The sequence below is a fragment of the Aquarana catesbeiana genome, linkage group LG01 (genome assembly GCF_042186555.1).
Source record: "Aquarana catesbeiana isolate 2022-GZ linkage group LG01, ASM4218655v1, whole genome shotgun sequence".
Classification (NCBI taxonomy): domain Eukaryota; kingdom Metazoa; phylum Chordata; class Amphibia; order Anura; family Ranidae; genus Aquarana; species Aquarana catesbeiana.
Genome location: NC_133324.1, coordinates 580,643,818 through 580,662,870, shown reverse-complemented (window position 1 = coordinate 580,662,870; position 19,053 = coordinate 580,643,818). Strand labels below are relative to the sequence as shown.

At 46.9% G+C, this 19,053-nt stretch overlaps 1 protein-coding gene across 1 annotated transcript; it reads right to left on the bottom strand.

Moving 5' to 3' along the window:
• Positions 1 to 293: 293 nt before the first annotated feature.
• Positions 294 to 2,642, bottom strand: LOC141127310 (transcription factor Sox-3-like). The gene is made up of 2 exons (XM_073613620.1): positions 2,522 to 2,642; positions 294 to 1,099 (listed from the first exon to the last, which is right to left on the bottom strand). Exons 1-2 carry the CDS (start codon positions 2,640 to 2,642, stop codon positions 294 to 296), a joined length of 927 nt encoding a protein of 308 aa, XP_073469721.1.
• Between the last annotated feature and the right edge of the window lie 16,411 nt (positions 2,643 to 19,053).

Sequence of the window (19,053 nt, the reverse complement as noted above, 5' to 3'; positions counted from 1 at the left end):
TTTAGGTCAAAAATGGGGGTAGAAAAAAAAAAATTATAATTTCTTTACTACACAGGACAGCATTAGTATTGGGGCATGTAGTTACAATTAGGTTTTGGCCATAAAATGTGTAAAATTCATAAAACAGAAAGGATATCTACTCTAGTAACTAAAAATGCCACTGTACACAATGGTAGGTTTTAAAATGCCAGAACACAAAAAAGGTGTCCAGTAATAGTTCTAGAAAAAAGAAAAATTGCATCCTCCATACGCTGTAAAATCAAGCAAAAAATCTGCACCATATCATACAGACTTTACTTGTGTGCATTATTCATCCCATTATTTCCAGTGCCTGCATTTTGGTAGTGCTGGGGAACATTCTGTAGCTGGTTTGATACAGAAGATGGGTCACTGACATTGCGATTTAGAGGCAAATACATGCGTATCGCATCCCTCATATCTGCTGAGTAAATAGGTGGAGGGTGTGGGGAGACCGGAGAAGAGTTTGAATCAGATTCAGTCCTTGGTGCTGTAGAGCCAAAGCTCATGGTACCAGAAGTCTGCTGAGTGTAGGGTGCTCGTATGTTATATATGGGAGCTGAACTCCTAAAAGTCTGAGTAGCAGCCAACATGGGACCATAAGGGAAGCCATTAATAGCATACCTTTGCATTTGCAGAAATGGGGGCCGGTTAATTCCCAGATGTTGCATGTAGCCAAGCTGCCCCTGCATGAAAGCATATGGACCTGTAGGCCATCCATTCATAGGGGCAGGACTGTCTGCCCTCTGACCAACTCCTGCAGAACCCACCGTGGGATTGACACCCGCAGCGGAAATATCACCAGGCAGGGAATCCTGGCCTTTTTGCTGAAGTTTCTGTGACTTTTTCTTTGGGGTGAATTTATAATCCGGATATTCCGAAATGTGTTGTGCACACAGTCTTTTTGATTCAAGGATAAAGGGCTTCCTTTGGGCATCAGTGAGAAGTTTCCAATCTGTACCCAGCCGCTTGCTGATCTGAGAATTGGGCATCTTGGGAAATGTTTCATGTAACTTTTTTCTCTCTTGCCTTGACCACAACATAAAAGCATTCATAGGCCTCTTTATTTTGGGTTGGTCTGGTGTAGGAGCACTGCTGCTCATCCTTTCTGCTTTAGGAGCACTGCTGCTCATCCATTCTGCTTTAGGAGCACTGCTGCTCATCCATTCTGCTTTAGGAGCACTGCTGCTCATCCATTCTGCTTTAGGAGCACTGCTGCTCATCCATTCTGCTTTAGGAGCACTGCTGCTCATCCATTCTGCTTTAGGAGCACTGCTGCTCATCCATTCTGCTTTAGGAGCACTGCTCGTCATCCATTCTGCTTTAGGAGCACTGCTGCTCATCCATTCTGCTTTAGGAGCACTGCTCGTCATCCATTCTGCTTTAGGAGCACTGCTCGTCATCCATTCTGCTTTAGGAGCACTGCTTGTCATCTTTTCTAGTTCACTAGCATCGCTGTGCATCCTTTCTGGTTTGGGAGCATTGCTTGTCATATTTTCTAGTTCACAAGCATTGCTGTGCATCCTCTCTCGTTTGGGAGCATTGCTGGTCATATTTTCTAGTTCACAAGCATTGCTGTGCATCCTTTCTCGTTTGGGAGCATTGCTTGACATATTTTCTGGTTTGGGAGCATTGCTTGCCATATTTTCTGGTTTGGGAGCATTGATGGTCATATTTTCTGGTTTGGGAGCATTGATGGTCATATTTTCTGGTTTGGGAGCATTGATGGTCATATTTTCTGGTTTGGGAGCATTGATGGTCATATTTTCTGGTTTGGGAGCATTGATGGTCATATTTTCTGGTTTGGGAGCATTGATGGTCATATTTTCTGGTTTGGCAGCATTGATGGTCATCCTTTCTGGTTTGGCAGCATTGATGGTCATCCTTTCTGGTTTGGCAGCATTGATGGTCAAATCTACTGGTTTGGCAGCATTGCTGGTCATCCGTTCTAGTTTGGCAGCATTGCTGGTCATCCGTTCTAGTTTGGGAGCATTGCTGGTCATCCGTTCTAGTTTGGGAGCATTGCTGGTCATCCGTTCTAGTTTGGGAGCATTGCTGGTCATCCGTTCTAGTTTGGGAGCATTGCTGGTCATCCGTTCTAGTTTGGGAGCATTGCTGGTCATCCGTTCTAGTTTGGGAGCATTGCTGGTCATCCGTTCTAGTTTGGGAGCATTGCTGGTCATCCGTTCTAGTTTGGGAGCATTGCTGGTCATCCGTTCTAGTTTGGGAGCATTGCTGGTCATCCGTTCTAGTTTGGGAGCATTGCTGGTCATCCGTTCTAGTTTGGGAGCATTGCTGTGCATCCTTTCTGGTATGGGAGCATTGCTGTGCATCCTTTCTGGTTTGGGAGCATTGCTTGCCATATTTTCTGGTTTGGGAGCATTGCTTGCCATATTTTCTGGTTTGGGAGCATTGCTTGCCATATTTTCTGGTTTGGGAGCATTGCTTGCCATATTTTCTAGTTTGGGAGCATTGCTTGTCATATTTTCTGGTTTGGGAACATTGCTTGTCATATTTTCTGGTTTGGGAGCATTGCTTTTCACCCCTGAAGGCACACCTCCCCCAGTTTGTGTGCTAGGTTTCGGCACGGGGTTCTTGATGCTAGTTTCCACCAAGGTATACATTTTGTGCAGCTTGTGGATGCAACCTCTCAGAAATGTATGACAAACATTAACACCTTCCTGTTTCTCTGGTTAAAAGCAATCTAAATCTCTGCTTGATTGTGAATTAATTGGATCCAATCAGCCAATAATTGCAAGGTCGGACAGCCCAGCTAACAAAGGCTTATTAACCCTTTTACTTGACATATATCACTGTGAATAGTTCACAAAAAACATGAACAAAGAATACATGGTAAAGTGGAGCATTTACCCATAAAAAAACATGAACAAAGAATACATGGTAAAGTGGAGCAATTACCCATAAAAAACATGAACAAAGAATACATGGTAAAGTGGAGCAATTACCCATAACAACCATAAACATTCCCTAGAGAAAAAACAAGTTACTAAAGGCAACAGCCTAATTTGTGTTCCTCTGTTCCACAAGCTTTCACAACACAAGAATATCAAATTGCTTCAACAAACTAGGGCAAAGGCATATGAATGCCCCTTTTCCTTTATATTGGAAAGACCAGCATACAACTGCCATACTCTGCTGAATAATAGAATGTTAGCATTAGTGCCCTTTCACACCAAACGCAGTTGGATGCATTTTAAACTGCACTCCAACTGCATAGACAGCCCAAAATCAAGGTAATTCTATGGGCATAGTTCACATCATTACAGTGCAGTTCAGCGCAGTTAAAAAAAGTATGCTGCATTTTTCTGCACCGCGAATGCAGGGAACGTGCTACAAAAGCACTGCATTGTGCCCTTTTAAGGGCCCATTCACACCAGAGACTGCACATAACTGCGTGTTTTTGACTGCATGTTTACATGCATTTGAAGCACGCTTGATGTGTGCTTTGCATGCATTTTGTGCTGCATTTGCAGTGCATTTTTTAGTACATTTTTGGGCTTGGCTTAAAGAGGCATGGTGTAGTGCATTTGTAGCGCGTTACCTGCAGTGTTGCAGTGTGGAAAAATGCAGCATGCTCTGCTTTTTTTTAACTGCGCTAAACTGTACTACAATGGTGTGAACTATGTCCATAGGATTACCTTGATTTTGGGCTGTCTATGCAGTTGGAGTGCAGTTTGAAATGCATCCAACTGAAGCCAACTGCGTTCAGTGTGAAAGGGCCCTAAGCCAAGAAAGACAAGTCCAAAAACATATAGAAAAATGCACTGCATACGCAGTGCAAAACACATGCAAAATGCATTCAAGCATGCGTCAAGTGCACATCAAGCGTGCTTCAAATGCATGTAAACATGCAGTTAAAACAGTGCAGTTATGTGCAGTTTCTGGTGTGAATGGGCCCTAAGACTTGGAATCAGAAAATGTTTGCTCAAAATATGTAATGTTAGTGACAATGTTATTGTGATTATTGTCAAGAAAAAAAAATGTAAATTGTATTATTTTTCTCAATATAGCTATAATTAATTAATTAGATCCAATGTGTACACAGCTGCACCTCGGTTTGTTCAGATGCCCTTAGCATACAAGCACATACATTTAAATGTAACATGTGTATAGGATTGTGTATATAGGTTTTGAATAATTTTATTTCCCCTTTTATTGGTTGAACTAGATGGACTTGTGTCTTTTTTCAACCAGACTAACTGCGTAACTATGTAATTACCGTATTTATCGGGGGGAAAATTGTGGGTGTGTGTTATTCGCCGACATAGTGCTGCCTTGGCGGGGAAGGAGGGGACGAGCACCGCCAGATTAGACAGAGCCGGGATCTCCTGTGTATTCGGCTCATCTCGGGTCACAGTCACGCCCAGTCCCGCCGCCTGGACGGCTCCTAGTATGTCACATGTCCCGGATTGCGAGCCGAGTGCCGAGCTGACCCTAGTACACAGGAGATCTGGCTCTGTCTACATCTGCACTGGCTACATTAACAGGCACTGGTGAGGCTGCAGATAGGCACTGAGCAGGCTGCAATGATGGGCAATGGCAAGGTTAGAGATGGGCGCTGCTGAGGCTGCAAATGGGCACTGATCAGACTACAATGATGGACAATGGCAAAGCTGCAAATGGGCACTGAGCAGGCTGCAATGATGGACAATGGCAAGGTTAGAGATGGGCACTGAGCAGACTGCAATGATGGGCACTGCTGAGGCTGCAAATGGGCATTGATCAGTCTACAATAATGGACAATGGCAAGACTGTAGATGGGCACTGCTGAGGCTGCAAATGGGCATTGATCAGATAATCTATGATGGGCAATGGCAAGGCTGCAGATGGGCAATGGCGGGACTGCAAATGGGCACTGATCTGGCTTCATTAATGGGCAATGGTGAGGCTGTAGATGGGCACTGATCAGGATGTATTAATGGGTACTGACCCTTATGCCGTGTACACACGGTTGGACTTTTCGACTGGACTGGTCCGACGGGACAAATCCGTCGGACAATCCGACCGCGCGTGGGCCTCATCGGACCTGCAGCGGACTTTTTCGGTCGAAAATCAGACGGACTTTAGATTTGAAACATGTTGCACTGCACTGCTGAGGCTGCAAATGGGCCTTGCCATTGTCCATTATTGTAGACTGATCAATGCCCATTTGCAGCCTCAGCAGTGCCAAGAATTGAACATGTTTCAAATCTTTCCGACGGACTCGAGTCCGGTCGAAAAATCCGCTCGCCTGTATGCTAGTCCGACGGACGAAAACCGATGCTAGGGCAGCTATTGGTTACTGGCTATCAACTTCCTTATTTTAGTCCGGGCGTACGTCATCACGTACGAATCCGTCGGACTTTGGTGTGATCATGTGTAGGCAAGTCCGTTTGTCCGTTGGAAGTCCGTCAAAAGTCCGTCGAAAGTCTGTCGGAAAGACCGTTAGACCTTTGATGCCGAAAAGTCCGCCCGTGTGTACACGGCATTACTCTGCTTCAAAGTGCGTTATTTAAAATTTAGGTTTTTTCCTAAAACATCCCTCTTAAGCTACCTGCCCTTGGACGTTTTAAAAAATGAGCTGCATAGCTAGTACCGATGCCAGGAAAAAAGCGGTGTTAAAAACGCAATTTTTTTTCGAGTTTTACATTGGAGTCAATACCCGTTTAGCCACGCTAATTTTCAGCTGTGTTTCTCTGTCTCTATTCAAAATCAATGATTCCCCATGGGAGCCCATTGATTTGAATAGAAGTCTGACCAGAAGTCGGATCAAGATGATCCGACTTGCGGTGCGACTTGTGTGCTGAGAATCTTGAAGGGGAACCCCGAAAAAATTTGGCGTGTGTTTCCCCCCAAGATCCATACCAGACCCTTATCCGAGCACGCAGCCCGACAGGTCAGGTCGGGGGGGGGGGGGGACGCCTATGCCACTTACAGCTCAAAAACGCCATGGTGGGCATGAGGCCACAGGCTAACATGGAGAGGCGTTTTTAAGCTGCAAAAAACGCTAATAAGAAGGGTCTGTAAAAACGTCCATGGGCATGAGGCCTTAAAATTATGGTGCGTGTTATACGCCGATAAATACGGTTTGTCATGAAAAATATGGAGGCTGCTATCACTAACCACTCCTTCTGAAATGCTAATGTTCTGCCAAAGCCAGCCCCTTTTCTTCAATACTTTATATTTTAAGGCTGGAGTTACACACTTCTGTGTACATGACGGAAACGTGTATCAAAAACTTATCGTGGTTTTCCTTTCTTGGTGCAAATCCAAGACAACATACTACTACCCTATCAAATAAGACAAGTCTAAATAGGTCCTAGATCGCTAACCCAAATGTTTGAAAACAAAGACTTCAAACGTTCCTTCAGCCGTAGGCTCCATTGAACACCGCTCCATTGAAAAAATGCATCAAAAACACATATTCCACATTTTTGCTGCAGTGCGTTAACATTAACACAACACATAATGCGTTTTCGATGCGTTGTTGCAGTGTTTGTGTTGTGCTTTCCCCATATCACTTATGCAATGCGATTTACATGCAATTTTCAGAGCGACTAAAGCCGGACATAGATGGTGCGATTTTCTTTCCTGCAAGCACAAGTTGCAGAAAAGAAAATAGCTCGATTTCCCCATTAACACGGTCAGTGTTGATAGGCGAATCCCTCCTACAGAGCTGTTGTGTTCTCCCAGCAAGGGGAGCTCTGTCCCTGCCACAAGAACACACAGCGATTAATGCCAACTTTAGCCACTGGCAATAATCACAGGAAAAATCCAACATGCTGGTTGTACCCACGTTGATCGATCGATCATACATGGTTTGAATCTTGGCTAGTCCTTGCCGAGCCTGCCAAGATTCTGACTGTCTATGGTCGACTTAAGTAGTGCAACTTGCTTGATCAGACTTCAATGCAACTTTACTCACAGAAGTTGCATCAACAATAGATAAGAATCATTCCTGAGAGACTTTGATAAGACCAGCGTTTTTTTTTTTTCAACCCTTACCACTCCCAGGTCATCTTTGCTGCCTAAAAACTCTCCTTCCAAGCACAGCAGAAACGAGTAAACGCACGTCACACATGGTGTAGCCCATTCACGTTTTCGGTTGTGGAACATCATGTTTCTTGACTGCTGAGGCGCAATGGGCCCAGGTCCAATTAACTGTAACATGGATGTATAGACAAAACCTTCCCCCTTGCCCCCTCAATCCATTAAATAAACACACTTAGAACCAATAGGTTGGAAAGGGCAAGGCCACAGCTTTATTAAATCCAAACATAACATGTGAACACTTTTCAACTAGTGCCAGTCACAGTTGTACTGTGAGCACATAATTCCAACAGGGAGGAAGGGGGGGGGGGGGGGGGCCTGTCCTTACCATAAGTGCTGGACAGGCTACCTAATTCCGATGTCCATCAAGGGTATAGCCCATTACAACCATTTTATGCTGGCAAGGTCAAGAAACCGCAGCAAGCTGTGATATACCAACGAAAAATGGGGCGGGAGGGTGGGCAGCTCTTCCAAACACGTTCCTTGAAAGACCCAGAATTCCCTGGGGCATAACTTTTTCTGAGCTCAGGCCCAGCCCCATCCCCCCTTACAACCAATCCTTGGTGACCACTCAGCCACCTTGTCCCACCCCTGGCCATGCCCCCATCAGTCAAGGCTCTCTTTCCCTAAAGGGGCTCAAGAGGCCTTCATGACTGCTGAGGCGCAATGGGCCCAGGTCCAATTAACTGTAACATGGATGTATAGACAAAACCTTCCCCCTTGCCCCCTCAATCCGTTAAATAAACACACTTACAACCAATAGGTTGGAAAGGGCAAGGCCACAGCTTTATTAAATCCAAACATAACATGTGAACACTTTTCAACTAGTGCCAGTCACGGTTGTACTGTGAGCACATAATTCCAACAGGGAGGAGGGGGGGGGGGCTGTCCTTACCATAAGTGCTGGACAGGCCGCCTAATTCTGATTTCCATCACGGGCATAGCTCATTACAGCCATTTTATGCTGGCAAGGTCAAGAAACCGCCACCTGCCAGTCAGTAGCTAACTGACGGGCGCCCCACCGCAGCCAGCACCTGTTCCACACCGTGTTGAAGGCCAAGGTTAAAGATATCCAAACCGATGTCGTTAAGGTGAACGCCATCCGATCTCAGCAGATCACCATTAGCACCTTCCAAATCCTTATGCTGTATAACAAACCCCCCCGATCTGCCGAACAAACTTGGAGACCTGGGTGTTAACATTGCGACAGAACCGTTCCAGGCGGGGGCCAGGTATCTTCCAAGCCCATAGCAATCGAGGAACGATTTCAGACAAAATGAGAATCAAGTTGGTAAAAACTGCATAACACTGGGCGATGTCTTACTTGATAGCTGAAATGAAATCCACAGAACGTGTATAGCCAACGTCATTCCCACCAGCATGAAGGACCAAGATGATAGGGTCAGAAACATGAGCACGGAGGTGCAAACATTCCGGTAGAACCTGGGGCCAGCGTAAACCACGGAACCCAAGCCAGCGGATCCTGGCTAGATCATGGGAGAAACACAAATTCTTGCCGTAGCTCCGAACGTCCGACCGACGAGCAGCCCAGTAGATGAAAGAATCTCCAACTATCCATATCAGAGGCGGGTAATAACCTGAAAATTAAAACAGCAGATGTGGGCGGACGTACAGCGAAAAATGAGAAGATTCCCACCTACCTAGATGCTGTAGTTCCGTAACAGAGAAACCCATACCAGAAGCAGCGGTGGCAGCACCGATGCGAAACGAGTGGGTAGCGAACTTGCGCGAAGGGAGGCCCATGATCTCGAGGCAACGAAGGAAAACCCATAAAAATTGAAACCTGCTCAGGGAAGAGGAATCAGCATGAACGAAAAAGACGGGGGACGGGGGGCGCGCAGACAGGAAGGGGGAGGCTAGCGACACAGGGCAAAAGGGGCCATCACAAGGATACAGAACAACTCTTCTACCCTTGCCCAAGCTGTCAGTCTTCGAGGTACGCAACAACACTGTCACGCAGCGCTCAGAGAAGGAAATATCCTCCGTCAGGATGCCGCCTGCCGAGGACGTGGATTTAGAAACCAGTTCGCCAATGCGAAAGGCACCAAAAAACGCCCAGGAGAATGCAACTCGAAAAAGAAGGGTCTCGAACGAAGCGGAGCACACGGATGGCAACAGAGAAAGGATGCCGGAAAGAATCTGGAAAGAAACCGGGTGCCGAGAGTCGGGAGAATGGGTAGCATGTCTCCAACCCCGAAGGACCCGCCGGACAGGAAATGCTTTCGTGGTATCTTCCCACCCAAGGAGCTGGAACCAAAAGGACAATGCCGACATGGTAGACGAAAGCGTGGAACTGGAAACCCCTTTCTGCAGCATATAGCCTATGTAGGTAAACAAAGCCATGTATCTGTCATATGGAGAAGAGATTGAAAACTCACCGCCCGACACCTGGACCCATTCGTCCCAGACACAACGGTACGATGCCCACATTCGTGGGGACAGCGAAGCCTGGAGAAGGTCTAGCAGACGTCGGAAACGAGGTTCCACAAGTGGGCCGGACAGGGGAGGCCCTCCAGGGAAGCCGACGGGGCCAGGGAGCGAAAGCGATTGATCTGTAGACGGGAGAGAGCATCAGCGATATCGTTAGCAGTCCCAGGAACATGCCTAGCTCTAAAACAAATAATAAACTGCAAGCACTTTAAAACCAAAAAACGCAGTAGCGATACGATCGGAGGGGAACTAGCTGACTGTTTGTTAACCACCTGCACCACGCTCATGTTGTCCGACCAGAAAACTACTTGGTGGTCGCGCAACTGTTCACCCCACAGCTCAAGAGCGACAATGATCGGGAAGAGCTCCAGCAGGGTGAGATTGCCCAACAAATCCATGCGGGCCCATGAGGCCGGCCAACACTCGGCAGACCACTCCCCTTGGAAGAAGGCGCTGAAACAACAGGAGCCTGCCACATCAGTATACAGCTCCAGCTGTGAGTTCGGTACCTCCTCCCGCAGCCAACAAGACTGGCCATTGTAGGACTGGAGAAAGGACAACCATACCCCCAAGTCGTCCCGCATGGGCTTGGTTATACGGACATAGTAGTGGGGGGCAGCAACCCCTTTCATGGCCTAAGCCAGGCGTCTTCAGAAAGCCCTCCCCATGCGGATGACTCTGCAAGCAAAAACCAAGTGACCCAGCAAAGACTGCAGTTGTTTTAATTGCAATTTCCTACCTCCTTTCGCCAAGCGGACCAGGGAGAGGAGCCTGGCCAGCTTGTCGCTGGGCAACCGAAAAACCATCACCACCGTGTCTATTTCTATGCCCAAAAAGGCCAGAACCATCACAGGGCCCTCGGTCTTGTCCACAGACAGTGGAATGGCAAACCGTCCGCAGATGTCTTGAAAAACAGAGAGGAGATGCTGACAACGACCACTGTCCGCTGGGCCTACAAAGAGGAAATCGTCTAAATAATGTAGTATGGACTGAACCCAGGAAGTATGGACTACCCATTCCAGGAAGCTACTGAAGAGCTCAAGGAAGTAACACGAGATGGCACAGCCCATGGGGAGGCACATATCAAAAAAGTAGCTTTCCCGAAAGAAGCAGCCCAGGAGGTGGAAACACTCCGGGTGGACCGGGAGGAGGCGGAAGGCGGACTCAATGTCCGCCTTTGCCAACAAAGCCGACTGACCAGTAGCCCTAACCAAATGAAGCGCCTCGTCGAAAGAGGCGTAGTAGACCCTGGATTCCTCCTTATTGATGCCGTCATTGACCGAGGAGCCAGAAGGGTAGGACAGGTGGTGAATCAGGCGAAATTTTCCCTCAGCCTTTTTGGGGACCACACCGAGGAGGGACACCCTCAGGTTGTGGTAAGGGGGAAAATCAAATGGGCCTGCCATACGCCCCATCTCCAGTTCCCTCTGAAGCTTCTCGGCCATGACGGACTCGAATTCAACAGTGGATTTCAAATTAGGCGCCATGGTAGGCACATCTGAAGGAGTTAAGGGTATCCAAAAACCACGGTCCAGGCCGTCTCTCAAGATCAAGGCCTCCCTATGAAGGGGGTACTGGCCTAACCTGCTGGTGGTCCTGGTTTTGCGGCGGCGCCGCTGGTATTCGGATCCAGGCCCCGGTGGTTTACCGTTCTCCCCCTCCCCCTCGTCTAGAGTGGATGCCATACAGTATTGACCCTGCAATAGCATGGTTAGGATATTTTTTTGTTACTACATTACAATCTGATTATGTAAATAGTTATATACATGTATGATTTTTGACATATAACAGTCTTCATTGTGTGTTTTTTTGTCTCTTTTTTTGTAATAATGTTCCGCAGACAGATATACACCTTACCTCCAGCCCCTGAAGAAGAGGTCGCAATCCTTATATAAAGCCTCGAAACGCGTTGGGCCTGCACTGTCAATTGGCTCCTTGCTGACACAGCCTCTGTGGGGTTTTGTGTAGCTCTGTCGATCTGTCGTGTTTATCCTGGTTGTATTTTTCATCATTTGTAAATTCTGGCATCCATTGTTGCTTTTATTCATTGTTCCCACTCTAACACATGTTTTACTTTTAAACTTTCGATACAATAAAATTTTGATAATTTTTTATACTCTTTGTTATACTTTTTTGAGACCTCCGCCCTTTAAAATCCCACTTAAGAGGAAAAACCGTCTACTGTATATGTATAAAGGGATGCGGGTTGGTTGTCTCATTCCATAAAGCTCTTGTCACCACCAGTTTCTATGTAACTTTTGGGTAGTAGATACCCCTTCCTCGTCCCTGGTGACAAGCACTTTCTGGAAAAAATACAATACTAATTAATAATATTTTTGTGAACACTTTAATTTATCGATTTGCACTTTTGTCTTAATCATGACAAATTACGCTAGTTCTAATTGGGACTCTACGATGTCAGGACTGTATAGGAACTTTGTACAAAAAGAGCAGAGAGACACTGAACTGTCATCAGTGTTCTCGAATCTTAGAAAGGTTCTAGAGAAAAAATCTTCATACCATTGGCATATCCACTCGTTTAAACAATATATTAGGAATGAGATGAACCCTCTTGGGTTACGCATTCAAATTTTTCCCACTCTTGAAGACATGAGTGTCAATTTCAAAAAAGAATGGGAAAAAAATCTCTCAAAATGTTCAACAGGTATGATGTCTTTACTAATAGACGAATACCAGCGTAAATTGATTGATATAGAGAAAGAATTGGAACGTCTAAATAAACAGCTAACAGGTTTTAAAGATCACGCCATGTTTGAACAATATGATAGAAACTTGAATGAACATCTCGAACACTATAACAAAGAGATCCTGATCAAGAAGGACAAAAAGTTTTTTAGGGATAGGGTGGCTTTTCAGGAGTCCAAGGCGTACAACTGGAAAACCGTGACCACAAATAGAAATATAAAACGTCATGTTAATAATGCTGATATGCTTTCTGAAACCTCGTCTATCTCCTCTGTTTCATCCAAGGGTTCCTTTAGGCGGAAATCAACACGAAAAACCAAGAGGGACTCTCAAGGCAGTGGTTCACACGAAAAGAAACCCAAAAAACGTATCACCGACTCACATACAAGCACTGGTATCCCCATTTCGCACGTGGTGTCAGGTAAAACAGGTGGTGATGGGTCTTCTGCACCGCTATCCACAGAAATGAATGTTTCCCAGACTGATCGACCAGCCAGGGGAACTCAACAATCCCGTACACAACAAGACAATTTTTTAGTCAATCCAACAGACAGTACAGCAATATGAACGCCTCTGCCTCTCAGACAGAGATATCTCCACCGACTGAAAGTCACGACCTTAATGTAGTAAACCTTTCCTCATATACGCTCAGTGAGGTTGAGTTATCTGTCCTGACCCATGGCCTGAGCTTTTGCCCCGACCAGGATCTGGACAAATTCGAGGTGACTAAAGATATTCAGTTATTCGCACGTAAACTTATTTTAAAACAATTATATTCCAAAGAAACACCAAAGGAACCCACCTTCAAATCACAAGAGCTGACTGCACTTGAGAATTTGATATCACTGTTGGACGAAAATGATCCACCGGATCTGATTGACCAAATCGACCTGGAGCATTTTCTTGGCCGATTTGATCAATCCGATCCCCCCCAACCCCCCACCAAATCATTCAAGAAAAAATCAGACAAATTTCCAGCCCTCAACACCAACTCCAATGTACTGGCCTTCGTCAATCTAACATGTAATGAAATTCGGAAGATTGACACCCGCTGCAAGAAACAATCCAATCTGAGTCCTGATGAACGCAAAGCTCTTAAATCATTAGCGTCCAATCCAAACATCACTATAAAACCTTCGGATAAGGGGGGCAACATAGTCATTTTAGATAATGATCAATACGTTGCAATCTGCAACAAAATATTATCTAACCAACAATGGTACTCAAAAATCTCATCTAATAAAATTGATAAATGTAATAAAAAATTCTATAGACTGGTAGATGAAGCGTATGCCACCGGCATACTGAGTAAACCAGAATATGACTATGTTAGGACCAACCAACCTCGCACCCCAACATTCTACGCTCTCCCTAAACTTCATAAAGACCTACATAAACCGTCGGGACGACCAATTATTTCTGGTAACGGCTCTCTGACTGAGAATCTAAGCCAATTTATAGATGGCCATTTACGAGCATACGTACTAAACATACCCAGCTACACAAGGGATACTTTGCACCTTTTGCAAACCATAAATAATATCCAAGTCCCACCCAAGTCATTACTGGTAGCGCTGGATGTGGAAGCACTTTATAGCTCGATACCCCATGACAAGGGGCTGGCATGCATCCGGCATGTGCTGTCATCCGACAGCCATCTTGATGTAAGGAAAAGGAACTTTTTGATTGATGCCCTGGAATTTGTCCTCAATCACAACTACTTTGCGTTCAATGGCAGCTTTTTCCTCCAGGTACAGGGGGTTGCGATGGGGACTTCCTGTGCCCCATCGTATGCCAACCTGTACCTGGGGGAATGGGAGACCATGCTAAAGCAATCCGAATCCACACGCCCATACATGGACAATGTAGTCCTTTGGCGTCGATATATTGACGACGTGCTGATTGTATGGGACGGTACCCCAGATAATTTATTGAGATTCCTGCAGGAACTCAATAATAACCCCTTCAATCTAACCTTTACTATGACATTCCACGAATGGGATATAACCTTTTTGGATGTTACAATCCATAAACAACAAGACGGTTCACTTCTTAGTTCACTATTCCGCAAACCAACTTCGGGTAACTCCATTCTGCATGCCACAAGCTTCCACCCTCAACCTCTGATCCAATCGATCCCTTACAGTCAGTACCTGCGTGTCAGACGTAACTGCACCAGTGATGAAGTCTTTAAAAGAGAAGCCGATTTGCTGATGAGGAGGTTGCTGACACGCGGGTACTCAAAAAAATGCCTATACAAATGGGCCTGTCTGAAGACCAGGCATGACCTTATTTTTGGCACGGAATCAAACAGGAAAAAAATGAATCCCATTCGAATAATTACTAAATTTTCAAATCAACATAAAACTGTCAAGAACATCATTGAACGTTATTGGCATGTTTTGAAACTAGACCCTACCATCGGTCCATTCATACAAGACAAACCGTCGTTTACGTTTAAACGCGACAGGTCCATCAAGGATAATTTGGTATCCAGTGAATATGTGGGGGGTGGGACAGGAAAACGAGATCCATGCAAACGCATGGGAACTTTCCGCTGTGGCGGATGCCCGTATTGTCAGTTCATGAACACCAAACCTAATATCAAACTACCTGATGGCAGCAAATATACACCAAAACACTTTGCTAACTGCAAAACAATCGGTGTAATATACTTACTTATGTGTGATTGCGCAAGCTACTACGTTGGTAAAACAAACCAGGAATTCTGGCGGAGAGCCTACCGCCATATAATTTCTATGAAAACGTGTAATCCCAGTTTACCACTGGGCAGACACGTTTCTAATTTCCATTCTGGTGTATTTCCTAAGCTGTCTTTCCTGATTCTGGACCGTGTCCATCCAGGGCTACGTGGGGGGGATTGGAACAAAATCCTTCTGCAAAAAGAACAAAAGTGGATTTTTCGCCTTCAGGCCACCAGGGCACCAGGCCTTAACGATACCACGTCTTTCAGACCCTTTTTAGAGGGTTTTACTTCGGGGGGGTCTGAGTGGGAACCCCCCGATGTAAATACCCCCCTTTTCCTGTAGAATCATTGGGAATTGGATAGATGTGAGCCAACAATAATTTGCAGTTGGATGGGGATCATGATAGAAGTGAGCTATAACCCCATTTGTATGTTACTATCAGTGTATTTTTTCATACTGACTATTTTTTATTAACAGGCTGGTGGCTATACTTATGCTTAAAAATCTCTTTTCCCTCCTTCTTTTCGCAACACATGCCTTCAGCCATAAGTTAAGTCTGCATTGACCCTTTCTTCTCATTGTCCTTCATGTGTGGCTATTCATGGGTTAATATGGTAACATTCTGCTTTGTCCTGGGGTCTGGGGGGGCGTGTGTGCCACCGGGGATGCGGGTCTGGGAGCGCCGCTGCATGTGTGACCTCGTCTGTCGGCACTCGGATCCGACACTCGGCGCATGGGGGCCGAAGCTGCCACTCTCAGCTGGCAATGCTCGGCCTCCCTACCTATGATCGCTTATGACCGGGACTTGTTTATCCCGTTGTCATGGCGATCTGCGCGCCGCGGGTGCCTGACGCGGACGTCAGTCCCCTCCCAGCACGGGTCCTGTTTTCCTTCCAGGGTGTGATGTAATCCGCTTCTGGATTGGACCCGTGCGTGGGGTGGGGGGGCTGGTCTGCGCGCTGGGGACTCGGGGGGCGGCTCCTCCTGTCAGCAATGACGCTGCTCCCAGTGGAGTCAGCTGTTTCATATATGCTCCTAATTAGGAGCACTATTTAAAACCACACTAAGACTGTCAGCTCATACCTTGGGAGGACACAGGACTGAAGGTGCAGCTGCTATGATATGCTCAAGGTAAAGAATATAACCCTCTTTTTTACACCCATAATTAAGAATTACTTGAATAAACTATGGAGCTGTAGTGTGCACATACACACTGAGCACCAGCAGGGCTTATGGAGCTGTAAGATATTATTGTAACCTACGCTCTTTGATATATTTAAGAGCCCTTATTCATTTACTATTGGGATATATATTCTTCCTGTTTGTATCATTTTAGCCGCTGAACATAGACGCTCTTCTGCTATTTTCCCCTGGAGTGTGGTATCCAAAATCAATCAGCCACTATAGATAACACTTTTGTGCGAATCAGCACAGGGATTAACCCTCCATTATGCACCAATAGGTATGTTTATAGGACCCCTGTGGATGCGTGTTTACAGGAGAAAAATACTTATTTGAGTAACACTTTTTTATCATACTTTCCCCCTTTTTTTTTTTTTTTTTTTTTCTTCTCGTTCTCCTGGTGTTGATTCATAGTATCTCTCACACCTGGGGTGTTGTCAGTTGCTGTATACCCGCTCGAGGAATCAAGGCTTAGACAACCCTAGTCTTCTGCGTTAATAGGTATGTATAATCCAATACTTACTAGAGTCCCCCTTCCCAAATCCACCAGGGGGAATCTTCCATATATTAAAACAGCAGAATAGTGTTCTGGGACCTCTGTGTCCCACATATATAAACCCCCCCCCCTCTCCTTTTTGGTCCTTAGCTGATAAAGAGAATTCACAACACAGCTGACGGACGTGACGCCCTCTGTGTCTGGTCCTAACCTGCTGGTGGTCCTGGTTTTGCGGCGGCGCCGCTGGTATTCGGATCCGGGCCCCGGTGGTTTACCGTTCTCCCCCTCGTCTAGAGTGGATGCCATACAGTATTGACCCTGCAATAGCATGGTTAGGATATTTTTTTGTTACTACATTACAATCTGATTATGTAAATAGTTATATACATGTATGATTTTTGACATTTAACAGTCTTCATTGTGTGTTTTTTTGTCTCTTTTTTTGTAATAATGTTCCGCAGACAGATATACACCTTACCTCCAGCCCCTGAAGAAGAGGTCGCAATCCTTATATAAAGCCTCGAAACGCGTTGGGCCTGCACTGTCAATTGGCTCCTTGCTGATACAGCCTCTGTGGGGTTTTGTGTAGCTCTGTCGATCTGTCGTGTTTATCCTGGTTGTATTTTTCATCATTTGTAAATTCTGGCATCCATTGTTGCTTTTATTCATTGTTCCCACTCTAACACATGTTTTACTTTTAAACTTTCGATACAATAAAATTTTGATAATTTTTTATACTCTTTGTTATACTTTTTTGAGACCTCCGCCCTTTAAAATCCCACTTAAGAGCAAAAACCGTCTACTGTATATGTATAAAGGGATGCGGGTTGGTTGTCTCATTCCATAAAGCTCTTGTCACCACCAGTTTCTATGTAGCCAGGGAAGCATCTCTAAGACGTTCACTGGCGTTCACTGGCGTAGAAAAGTCAGGCTTGGCTCCCGGCCTGACGGGTGGTTGTTTTCCCCTCCGGAAGCACCGGCTGGTGGGGTGAGCACCCCCGCAACTGGAGCACTCGTGCTTAAAGCGGTACACGGTGTACCATTTGCAGTGGCTCTCATTGAACAGCAAGCAAATACCCTTTTTTGGGGCAGCCGACGCTCCGGAGGGACCGCCGGCCACGGGCTGAAAGGACGACGGCCTGTGGGGGCACATAAGCAACAACCAGAGGCTACCATCCTGGCAATCAAAACAAAACTCCTTACGTGCCGCCATTTTAAGATCTAAGTAGCAAAAGAGAGATGCGGCCAACTCTGGGAACCGCTCACAAAGCACTCCTGCGTAAGCGCAGAACCCTTGAAGCCAATTCCCGAACGTCCGAGGAAGCTGTTTTGATTTGTCGCCCTGCGCTGAGACGTCAACCCGACGAGATTTGTCGATCGTCTCCCGATCAGGAGAGACAAGCAAGAGAAAATCAATAAATTTGCGACGCCAGATCTTACCCTTAACCTCCTCCGACAGATGCACGCCAGTAGGTGAAACCACCCACAAAGCGCCGCCGGAGGTGGAACCCGAACTAACAGCTGGACCCGATACCCCCATCCGGGACAGGACCAATTGGACACCCGACGCTATGCGTTCATCTGGTGGGCCTGATACAAGAGCGTCATTGGACCTACCGCAAATTACATCGCAGTCATACTCACTGATGCGCGGAGGCAGAGCTGACGAAGGGCGACCAGCAGCAGGTCCAGGTGGAACTTCCGGAGCAGGATCGACCGTGGTAGCTGACAGATGCCTGAGATGTCCAGGCAGGGAGATGCGGATGTGCATGAGTCCGCTAGGAGGTGCGGGTGGCAGGTGTGGAGCGGCCATCTCCCGCCCATCCGGGCGCAGGGAGACCTGGGCAGTCAGGAGACAGAAGTGCTGGGGGAGCAACATTAGGAACATAGCGATCTCCCACCCAGCCGGGTGCAGGGAGATCAAAGGCAGACAGCATAGGTTGGGCAGAGTGCACTGGCACAATTAAATCTCCCGCCCTGCTGGACGCAGGGAGAGAAGGAGCCACTGGGGGCAGCAGCGCTGACACAGGGAGAGACACGGAACCCAAAGACGGACGATGTGAGCCGGCAGCCGGAGGGGATGTACCGGAGGCTCCTGGATGGTGATCGCTGGGACGGCCTGACCTGGCAGAGGACCCCCGGGAAGATCGGCGTGGAACCCCTCAGCATCCAATCCCCCACGGACCGGGGAGGCGGGGGCGGGCCCAGGTACGGAAAGAGAACCCGCCCGGCTGGGCACATGGAGGCAGCCAGGGGAAGAAACAGCAGGGGGGGCTCGGACGGACCGAAGCGTGGCTCTGGGGCTCCGTGAGCGGGGATGCCGGGAGGGGGCCCGGGCCGCGGAAGTCACTGGCGGGGGGGAGCCCCCCGGGCGGAACCCCGGCGGTGGAGGGCAGTTTTTTTTGGGCCTAATAGGAGGGGGAGGGCTGTCACGCGGGGCAG